This window comes from Arachis ipaensis, chromosome B10 (assembly GCF_059453495.1).
Source record: "Arachis ipaensis isolate K30076 ecotype BB chromosome B10, ASM5945349v1, whole genome shotgun sequence".
In the NCBI taxonomy this organism is placed as follows: Eukaryota; Viridiplantae; Streptophyta; class Magnoliopsida; order Fabales; family Fabaceae; genus Arachis; species Arachis ipaensis.
Window position 1 is genome coordinate 55145976 of NC_142435.1, and position 11432 is coordinate 55157407.

Genomic DNA, 11432 nt, shown 5'->3' on the forward strand with positions numbered 1-11432 from the left:
GATGCGATTTTTTGTAAACATAATTAAAAAATTGAAATATTATTATTCTTAAAGTTTGGTGAGTTTTTGTTAAGTATATATTATTTTTGTGAATTTTTAAAAATATTATTGTTTGTTAACAAAAAAATTATAAAAAAGATATATACTTAAGAAAAAATTATCAAATTTTAAATATAATAATTTTTTATTTTTATAATTATGTTTGTAAAAATTGCATCAAAATTTAATTTTTAAGATATTTTTTGAAAATATATATTTATTATTGGGTATTTTTATTGTGTTTTTAATTTATTTAAAGACATTTTTATCGATAATAAAATTCGGATGTATTTTTATGAGCGTTTAAATAATTTGAAGTATTTTTGGTGGTTAACCCTAAAAAAAAGGTTAATTAGTATATATGCAGGCTTTTCGAGTTAACTTGTAATTTCTAGACTCATGGTTTTATAATTTAAGATTTCCAAATGAATTTAAAATTTTACGAGTAAATAACAGTTTACAATTTTAAACTTATGATTCAAATTTATCTTAATTCCTTAAAAAACACTTATCTTAATTCGTATAAAATTAATTAGTTCTACGTACGAGTTTAGGTTTGGGAATTTGATTACCTTAACTATAAAGCCATCCAGAATATGACATGAGTTTGCGTAACTCTTTTTTTGGTCGTGGAGTTTGCGTAACTTTGATTGCACGGCTGATTTGGATTCGTTCAATTATTGTTCACCAAAATGGGGAGGAATATTGTAATGGGGAGGAATATTGTGATAAGAATGAGAAATGAGTTGGATGTCCATTAATTTTTGGGTGGATCAGTTTTTGAATGAAAGAATTTTTTATTTTTAATTAGTGGAGTGTAAAAAATTAAGGTTTTATATGTGTATAAATAGAGGTTTAAGTCTCGGATGATAACACATTGTTCTTGTATGGATACTTGGAGGGAGAGCTCAGTCTCTGGGAGTCGACGCCGAGTTATTATCTTCGGTGCCAACCTTTAAGCCTTGTGACAATTCGAGCTTTACTCCAAGAAGGTGTCCAATCGCGTAGAGCTTTGAGCAAGAAACAGGGGAGAGTGTACCTGCAAAAGCACTCTAAAGCTTAAGTCAGTATTGAGAATTCAATGTATCTTTTAGAATAGAAGATCATACCTTTTTATAGGTGATAATGTATAAATCGGTTATGTTCCTGCTTTATTGCCTGTATTAAAGAGCAATAATAAGGGTGACTGGTGCGCAGAAATTGTGATTATGTAAAATTCATCGCTCTTTCTTTCCCTGGTAATGGCGCCAAAAACATGATGCCAATACCATGGTTCACAACTTCGCACAACTAACCAGCAAGTGCACTGGGTCGTCTAAGTAATACCTTACGTGAGTAAGGGTCGAATCCCACGGAGATTGTTGGTATGAAGCAAGCTATGGTCACCTTGTAAATCTCAGTCAGGCGGATATAAAATAGTAATGGTGTTTTCGAAAATAATTAATAAAATAGGGATAGAAATACTTATGTAAATCATTGGTGAGAATTTCAGATAAGCGAATAGAGATGCTTTCGTTCCTCTGAACCTCTGCTTTCCTGCTATCTTCATCCAATCAGTCTTACTCCTTTCCATGGCTGGCTTTATGTAATGCATCACCATTGTCAATGGCTACTTTCGGTCTTCTCTCGGGAAAATGATCCAAATGCCCTGTCACGGCACGGCTAATCGTCTGGAAGCATCACCCTTGTCAATGGCTTACATCCTGTCCTCTCAGTGAAAATGGTCAACGCACCCTGTCACGGCACGGCTATTCATCTGTCGGTTCTCGATCATGCTGGAATAGGATTTACTATCCTTTTGCGTTCTGTCACTACGCCCAGCAATCGCGAGTTTGAAGCTCGTCACAGTCATTCAATTATTGAATCCTACTCGGAATACCACAGACAAGGTTTAGACTTTCCGGATTCTCTTGAATGCCGCCATCATTCTAGCTTACACCACGAAGATTTTGATTAAGAGATCTAAGAGATACTCATTCAGTCGAAGGTAGAACGGAAGTGGTTGTCAGGCACGTGTTCATAGGGAATGATGATGATTGTCACGTTCATCACATTCAGGTTGAAGAGCGAATGAATATCTTAGAAGCGAAATAAGATGAATTGAATAGGAAACAGTAGTACTTTGCATTAATCTTTGAGGAACAGCAGAGCTCCACACCTTAATCTATGGAGTGTAAAAACTCTACCGTTAAAAATACATAAGTGAAAGGTCCAGGCATGGCCGAATGGCCAGCTCCTCTGATCTAAGAACCAGGCGTCCAAAGATGATCAAAAGATTCAAAGATGGTTCAAAAGATGTCTAATACAATAGTAAAAGGTCCTATTTATAATAAACTAGTCACTAGGGTTTACAGAAATAAGTAATTGATTCATAAATCCACTTCCGGGGCCCACTTGGTGTGTGCTTGGGCTGAGCTTGAGTGCTACACGTGTAGAGGTCCTTCTTGGAGTTGAACGCCAGCATTTGTGCCAGTTTGGGCGTTCAACTCTGGTTTTGGATCCTTTTCTGGCGTTGGACGCCAGAATTGGGCAGAGAGCTGGCATTGAATGCCAGTTTGCGTCATCTATTCTTGGCCAAAGTATAGACTATTATATATTTCTGGAAAGCCCTGGATGTCTACTTTCCAACGAAATTAAAAGCGCGCCATTTCAAGTTCTGTAGCTCCAGAAAAGCCACTTTGAGTGCAGGGAGGTCAGAATCCAACAGCATCAGCAGTCCTTCTTCAACCTCTGAATCTGATTTTTGCTCAAGTCCCTCAATTTCAGTCAGAAAATACCTGAAATCACAGAAAAACACACAAACTCATAGTAAAGTCCAAAAATGTGAATTTAACATAAAAACTAATGAAAACATCCCTAAAAGTAACTAGATCCTACTAAAAACATACTAAAAACAATGCCAAAAAGCGTATAAATTATCCGCTCATCAGTGACCGTCAGGTTGGACGTTTCATGTTTGTGAAGCAGTCCGTTAAGCTGATTTGTAACGTCACTTTTTAATAAATGACATTGATTGCCGATTAGTAACTGTAACGCTGATTAATAACGTAAATTGCCGAGTTATGGTCTGTAATGCCGATCTTGTAACGTAAATTGCCGAGTTATGGTCTGTAATGCCGATCTTGTAACGGTCCTGATCATAGCCCCCAAGCTTAGCCTAAGAGTATTTTTTAATGAAGTAGGTTGAGATTTAAATGAAGCATAATCAATTGAAAAATAATCAATTGAAAAATAATCAATTTGATGTAATCTTGGCTAGAGGTTGTGCCTCTATCCATTTGGAAAAATAATCAATTGCTACCACAAGGAATTTTACCTGACCTACTGCTGTAGGGAAAGGTCCGAGGATATCTATGCCCCATTGGTTGAACGGCCAGCTAACCTCGAAACAGTGTAAGAGTTCGGCCGGGAGATGTGTAATCAGACTGTGTTTTTGGCAATTGTTACAGCTTTTAACTTTTGCTTGACAATCCTGTCGTATTGTCGGCCAATATAATCCAGCTCTGAGGATTTTTGAATAAAGACTTCGGGCTCCGAGGTGTGTTCCATAGATCCCTTCATGTGCCTCAGTAAGTGCAAGCTCGGCTTCTATTCTGCAAAGACATTTAAGCAATAGACGAGAGAATCCCCGTCTATATAGGCAATTATTATAAATTGTAAAAAAGGACGCTTGTCGGCGGAAGTGCCGAGCGTTTTCGACGTCGCCTGGCAAGATCCCTGTTTGGAGATACTGTATGTTTGAGGATCTCCAATCTGCTTCCTGTGTTACACTTAAGACTTGTGTTAGTTCAATGCTTGGCTTAAGTAGTGTTGACTGATAAAGTGATGACCCATTTGGTTGAGTGCTGGCGAGTTTGGACAGAATGTCAGCTCGGCCATTACTCTCCCTTGGTATATGCTGTATTTCATATTTAGAAAATTTTGGAAGTAAATTTTGTACGACATCCAGGTATTTAGAAAGCAAAGGGTCCTTAACTTGGTATAAGTTGTTTACCTGTTGGACGATAAGCAAGGAGTCGCAATATACCTTAAGTTCGGTGATGTTTAGGTTGGCAGCGAGTCTAAGGCCGGCAATTAGTGCTTCATACTCACTTTGATTGTTGCTTGCTTTAAATGAGAAGTTAAGGGAGTGTTCGATGACGTTGTCGTGGCCATCATCAAGTATGATAACTGCGCCACACCCCTGTGGGTTGGAGGACCCGTCGACGTATAAAGACCATTCGATGTAGTCTTCAGTTGTACTCAGTACTGAGAATTCGGCAATAAAGTCAGCCAAAAACTGGGATTTGATTGATGCTCGGCCTTCGTACTTGATATCAAATTCGGATAGCTACACTGACCATTTTACTAGTCGGCCAGCCAGCTCAGGCTTCTGCAGGACTTGCGGCAGAGGTTTATCTGTTCGAACATGGATTTCATGGCTTTGAAAGTATGGTCGGAGTCTCTTGGCTGAGAAGACAAGGGCGAGGGCCAGTTTCTCAATGCTCAGGTATCGAACCTCGGCATTCTGTAAGATTTTGCTGATAAAATAGATCGGGAATTCTTTCTTTTCTCTTTCTGTGACAAGGGCGGAGCTTATAGCCCAGTTAGTGACAGATAAATATAAGAATAATGGCTCCCCTTGTAAGGGGGTTTGTAAAATTAGTGGTTTTGAAAGAGTTTCTTTGATAGTTGTAAATGCTTGTTCACATTCAATAGTCCATTGGAAAGCTTTTTTGTTTTTTAAAGTCTGGAAAAAACATGAGGATTTAGAAGCTAGGCAAGGTAAAAATCTAGAAAGTGCAGCAAGTCTCCCTGTTAAGCGTTGGACTTCCTTGATGGTGTGTCGACTTGTCATGTCTAAAATAGCTCGGCATTTTTCTGGATTTGCCTCAATACCTCGGCTAGTGAGCATGAAGCCGAGGAATTTACCGCTTTGAACACCAAATGCACAATTTTCGGGATTTAACCGCATGTTGTATTTTCTTAGCTGTCCGAAGATTTCTGTGAGGTCATCAAGGTGATTGTTGGCGATCTTTGTCTTGGTGACCATATCATCGACGTAGACCTCAATGTTTCTGCCGCTTTGTTTGGCGAAGATTTTGTCCATTAGACGTTGATATGTTGCACCTGCATTCTTAAGACCAAATGGCATGACGTTATAACAATAGTTTCCATATTCAGTAATAAAAGCTGTCTTATTTTGATCGGATGGATGCATTTGGATCTGGTTATAACCAAAATATGCATACATAAAGCTGAGTTTTTCAAAACCAGAGGCATTATCAACTAAACAATCAATAGAGGGCAAATGGTAGGAATCTTTGGGGCATGCTTTGTTGAGATCGGTGAAATCAACACACATGCGCCATTTACCGTTATGTTTTTTAACCATGACGACGTTCGCCAGCCATGTTGTGAATCTGATTTCTCGGATGAAGCCCGCGTTGATGAGCTTCTTGGTTTCTTCTAGGGAAGCCTATTTTCGGTCGTGGCCGAGATTTCTCTTTTTCTGTGCTATAGGTCGGACAGATGGATCTAACACTAACTTGTGTGATATGATGGATGGGTTGATGCCTGGCATATCAGCTGGGGTCCAAGCAAACAGGTCGGCATTTTACTATAAGAATGCTTGGAATGATGATTTTTCTTCTGAGGATAATGTTGAGCCGACGTATGTGAATTTGTCCGTGTTTTCTGTGAAATAGATTTTATCTAGGTCTTCTGTTAGGGTTGCTCTTTCTAGTGTTCCCACTCTGGGATCAAGGTCGGCCAGCATGTGTTGGTCGTTCATGTTGCCGATATTGTGAACATGGGCTTTTGTGTTACGGTTAGGTCTTTTGAGACTATTGTTGTAGCATTCCCGGGCTTCTCGGACATCACTGTGAATGGTTGCAATTGTGTTGTCCTGCAAAGGGAACTTAACACAAAGATGAATTGTAGACACTATAGCGCCGAACCTATTTAAGAAAGGTCGGCCAAGTATTAAATTATAGGGACTGAAGCAATCAACAACTAAGTATTGAATGTCTGAAGTTTTTGACGAGGGAAACTTACTGAGTGTGGTTTGTAACCACACAGAGCCCATAACCGGGACTCGCTCACCTGAGAATCCTACCAAGTCACCAGTGGAAGGTTGGATGACGTTATTGCTCAGTTTCATTTTCTGGAATGTTGAGTAAAAGAGAACATCGGCACTGCTGCCTGGGTCGAGCAACACCTTTTTAACTAGGAGATCTCCGAGCTGTAGGGAGATTACGACAGGATCATCCAGATTTGCTACATTGTTGTCATGATTGGCTGTCTGGAATGTTATATGTGGAGATGTCGGCAGCGGCTGCTGTTGAATTTGATTAGCGTTGATGGAAAGTATAGCTCGGTAAGATCTCTTTCTTGCCAAGTTTGTGGCTCCTCCACCTGCAAAACTTCTGGAAATACAGTTAATTGTACGTGTTGGTACTTCAGGATGGCTATTGTTCGGTCGGTCTCTATCTCGGCCATGTTGTGTAACCGAGCTTAGGTCTCCTGAAGGAGGTGCTTGCCGCTGCATGTGGCCGCTGATGTATTTGTCTAGGTGACCCTGCCGAGCTAGTCGCTTTAGTAGGTCTTTGGCAATGACGCAGTCGTCGGTATTGTGTCCGTGCTTCTGGTGGAAGGAGCAGTATTTTGATCGGTCAGTGCCTTTTGAATCTGGGTAACTGCCAGCTTTTCTTGGTGGCTTGATTAATTTCGAATTTAAGATTTCCTTGATGATATCATCGCGCTTGGTGCTGAATTTGGTGTAGGTCTCATATCGTGGAATTGGTTTGAAATTCTTCTAGCTGTCCCGTGTTTTGTCGTCGTCTCTATAGTGAGGCTTTTCTACTTTCCAAGCTTGTCGGAGTTCTTCGATGTCGATCTGTCCTTTAGCTTTTTCACGGAACTCGGCCGTTGTTTTTGGTTTGGCCACAGCAATAGTTTCCTGGAATTTTTCTGGTCGTAATCCGCTTTTTATGGCGTGTAGTTCCACCTCGGGGTGGAGACTGGGTATACTTATGGCTATCTTTGTGAAGCGCGTCATGTAGTCCTTGAGGCTTTCGTGCTGGCCTTGCTTGACTGTGTTCAGGTAATCGGAGTCATGTAGGTAGATGGCTGATCCAGCGAAGTTCTTCTCAAAGGGCTTTGATATGTCTCGAAATCGAGAAATGGAACCTGCAGGCAAAGAACAAAACCAATCAAGTGCAGAACCGTCTAAGTAAGATGGAAAAAAATGACATAAAACTTTATCGGATGCACCATTTACTATCATTATGGAGGTGAATTTCTTGATGTATTTCTTTGGATCACCTAACCCATCATAGGGAGTTAGGGTGGTCGTCAGAGTAAACCTTCGGGGTAGCACGAAGTTCATCACCTCTGCCGTGAATGGTCCAGTGGAGCTTTCCTGATCGTCATTCTCTATGTCTTTCTGAGCTTCTTTATTATGTTCGGGTTGCTCCTCTTCCTGTCGAGCAGTGTCTGAGACATGTGTTGGCCCTGACTGCTGCTCGGCTTCTTCTGTCCGTTCTTGCCAGTCATTGTTGTTTTCGGTTCGAGTGTTATTCAAGTTGGCAATTTGATTTGCCATTCTTTGGTTCTCCTCGGCCACGGCTTGCCGCAACTCGGTCACCATCTGGAGCAATTCGGATGGTGTGGGTGGAGGTTGTTTAGCCCTGACTTCAAACGGGAACCTCGAGGCCGATGATATATGGAGAGGTTTATATTTTCGGCCCCACGGTGGGCGCCAATTGTTCTTGTATGGATACCTGGAAGGAGAGCTCAGTCTCTGGGAGTCGACGCCGAGTTATTATCTTCGGTGCCGACCTTTAAGCCTTGTGACAATCCGAGCTTTACTCCAAGAAGGTGTCCAATCGCGTAGAGCTTTAAGCAAGAAACAGGGGAGAGTGTACCTGCAAAGGCACTCCAAAGCTTAAGTCAGTATTGAGAATTCAATGTATCTTTTAGAATAGAAGATCATACCTTTTTATAGGTGATAATGTATAAATCGGTTATGTTCCTGCTTTATTGCCTGTATTAAAGAGCAATAATAAGGGTGAACGTCAGGTTGGACATTTCATGTTTGTGAAGCAGTCCGTTAAGCTGATTTGTAACGTCACTTTTTAAAAAATGACATTGATTGCCGATTAGTAACTGTAACGCCGATTAATAACGTAAATTGCCGAGTTATGGTCTGTAATGCCGATCTTGTAACGGTCCTGATCAACATCAATAACAACAATCTCCTCTCTCTATATTGTCTTCTTCTCTTTTCATATGTTGTTAATATATAATAGTAGTGAATATATAAATTACTTCTATTATTATAGTGAGATAATTATATTAGTGAATATCAAAATTAGAGTCTTCTATTTACATTTTATTTTATATTATATCTTCCTTATTTATTTATTCTACAACACGTTATCAGCACGAGACTCTGATCAAATTTTAGGAAGACTCCAGGTAAAAGATTTTCATTATGTCGAAGCTCTCTCATCTTGAATTCAATGCTCGATATATTTGAAAATAATTATTTATCATGGATACTAGATGCTAAAATTCATCTTGATTCAATGGATCTTGTAGATACCATTAAGGCTGAAAATAATACATCCTAGAAGGATAAAGCCAAAGTCATGATTTTCCTTCGTTGTCATCTTGGCGTATGATTGAAAAATGAATATCTGAAAGAGCGGAAGATTGATGGTTTAGAAGTTATGGTAAATACTCGTTGCAAGTATAGTTACTAAACCAAGCAATCAACCTTTCTTACAAACGTTTTGGTTGTCACAAGTAACAAACCCCTTAAAATTGATAACCGAGTATTTAAACCTCGGGTCGTCTTCTCAAGGAACTGCAGGGAAGTATGTTCTTATTATTGGTTATGGAGATTGTAAATTGGGGTTTCGAGAATAAGGAATAAATAACTTAATGGCGGGTAAATTAAATGGCAATTAAAATAAATAAATAGCTGCAAGGCAAACTTTTGGCAAGGTATGAGAAATTGGAAGTCCAGACTTAGTTATTCTTATCAATAACAATGAAAGTTGAATCTTAATTCCACTTAGTCAACCTTTACTAAAGTAAAGGAAAGTCAAGGGACTAATTAGTTTGATCTTTGAATCCTATTTAATTCCTGAGAAAAGGTTGGGATTATTGAAGCTCAGTTCAATTAGCAAAGATAATAGTTATCAATTATGTTGAGATAAGATAACTCCTGAGTTACTACTTTCTTAACCAAGACCAAAAGAGGAAAAAATAAATTTGCTGGAATAAAAATGCCTTTAGATGTAAAGCAACAATAACATAAATTAAAGAAAGCAATCATGAATTGAAATACCTCAAATAACATTAATAAGGGAAATTATAATCTAACATGAAGGGTTCATAAACTAGATTGGAAGAATAAATAAAAATAAAGAACCTGGGATTGAGAGTCACTCTTAAAACTAAGAGAAGTCCTAAATCCTAAGAGAGAGAGGAGAGAACCTCTCTCAAAACTAGATCTAAATCATGGAAAGTAACTAAATTGGCGAGCTCTCCCTGAATGGATGCGTTTCCACACTTTATAACCTCTGGTCTATGCCTTCTGGACTTGGATTGGGCCAAAAAGGGCTTCAGAAATCGCTGGAAGCGTTTTCTGCAATTGCTGGTGTGTGGTCTCTGTCACGCGTCCGCGTGGGTCACGCGGTCGCGTCATTCGGAGCTTTTCTTGTCACGCGGTCGCGTCAGTCATGCGACCGCGTCATATTCGTTCTGCTTAAGGCTCGCGGTCGCGTCAGTCATGCGGCCGCGTCGCTGTTGATTTGCGCTTGGCAAGCGATCGCGTCGTCCATGCGATCGCGTGGATGCCAGTTTCTTCATAACTCCGTTTTGCACTTTCCTTCCATTCTTATATGTTTCCTTTCCATCCTTTAAGTCATTCCTGCCTTAGAAGATCTGAAACTAATCACGGCATCGAATGGAAATAAAGGTAATTAAAATAATTAATTTTAAAGCATAGAAAACATGCTTTTCACATATATCACATAATAAGGAAGGAAAAGTAAAACCATGCAATTAATACGAATAAGTGGGTGAAGGATTGAATAAATCACTCAAACTAAGCACAAAATATATCATAAAATATGGGTTTATCAATATCCCACATTAAAAGATCCTGCAGATCTGTGGAAAGACATTGAAGAAAGATACAATCATGTGATACTTCCTCAAGCCCGATATGTTAGAGAAAACTTTCTCAACCTTCCATGCGTCGAATGTGCTCCTGCAGCAGCAGTATCGAGAAAAAGGGTTTAAAAAAATATTCTGAGTTAATTTCTTGCCTTCTTATTGCTAAATGAAATAATGAATTACTTTAAGGAATCATGAAGCGCGCCCAACTGGCGCCGCCCCATTTCCTGAAGTAAATGCGGCAAATTATTACCTCATAAGAGATAAATGGCAAGATTTGGTAACAAGAAAAATGGAAAGAAGAAGAATTATATTCACAAGAAAGTATCTCACCAGAAGTGGGATAAAAAAAGAAACAATGGGCAAAGTAAATCAATTGAGAATAAATGCTTTCGTTGTGGTGGAAAGGGCCATTGATCACGTACCTGTCGTACCCCAAGACACCTAGTTGATTTTTATCAAGCATCCTTGAAAAAAAGGATGACAAAGAAAAGGAAACAATTTTTGTTTCAAATTATGAAAATTCCACCACTCATTATGATGTATCTAATTTCTTTGAGGACCCTGAAGGAAATATTGGCTATTTGATCAATGATGTTATAGTTTAATATGTGTGTTTGTTAAGTATTCATGTGAATAACTTTACTGTGCGTGTACTTTTACTCATTTTATTATTATTATTATTATTATTATTATTATTATTATTATTATTATTATTATTATTATTATTATTATTATTATTATTTGTCTTCGAATAAAATGACAAGGAAATTTAATGAAGATATTTGCCTTGCGGATAGTACGAATTCGCACACCATCCTCAAAAGTAATGTATATTTTACCCATCTTGTGCCAAAAGAAGAATACGTTAATACTATTATTGGCTCAAGCAATGTGATTGAAGGCTCCGGAAGAGCTATAATTTTGTTTTCTGGAGGAACAAAATTTATAATAAATAATGCACTATTATTTACCAAGTCTCTGAGGAACTTGTTGAGTTTCAACGATATTCGCCGAAATGGATATCATATTGAAACAATGAATGAGGGAAATCATGAGTATTTATGTATCACAACTCATGATTTAAATAAAAAAGTTATATTAGAAAAGTTACCCTGACTTTCATCTGGGTTATATTATACCAAGATTAGTGCAATTGAATCACATGCCATTGTAAACCAGAAGTTTACTAGCCCAAATGAATTTATAACTTGGCATGACCG

At 38.6% G+C, this 11432-nt stretch overlaps 1 protein-coding gene across 1 annotated transcript; it reads right to left on the reverse strand.

Moving 5' to 3' along the window:
- Positions 1-947: 947 nt before the first annotated feature.
- LOC148580114 (uncharacterized) lies at positions 948-7669 on the reverse strand. The gene is made up of 6 exons (XM_088491647.1): positions 6884-7669; positions 5640-6736; positions 4951-5276; positions 4034-4287; positions 3487-3937; positions 948-1078 (listed from the first exon to the last, which is right to left on the reverse strand). The coding sequence occupies exons 1-6, from the start codon at positions 7667-7669 to the stop codon at positions 948-950; spliced, it is 3045 nt and encodes a 1014-aa protein (XP_088347773.1).
- Between the last annotated feature and the right edge of the window lie 3763 nt (positions 7670-11432).

Excerpts from the sequence above, each read along its gene's own strand:
- LOC148580114 (XM_088491647.1), bottom strand. The coding sequence starts at position 7,669 with ATGGTGACCGAGTTGCGGCAAGCCGTGGCCGAGGAGAACCAAAGAATG. Across the intron at positions 5,277-5,639 it reads TCATTCCAAGCATTCTTATA|CTTTATGTATGCATATTTTG; the intron begins GTAAAATGCCGA and ends TGAAAAACTCAG. Across the intron at positions 1,079-3,486 it reads TCAAGCAAAAGTTAAAAGCT|GTACACTCTCCCCTGTTTCT; the intron begins GTAACAATTGCC and ends GTGCTTTTGCAG.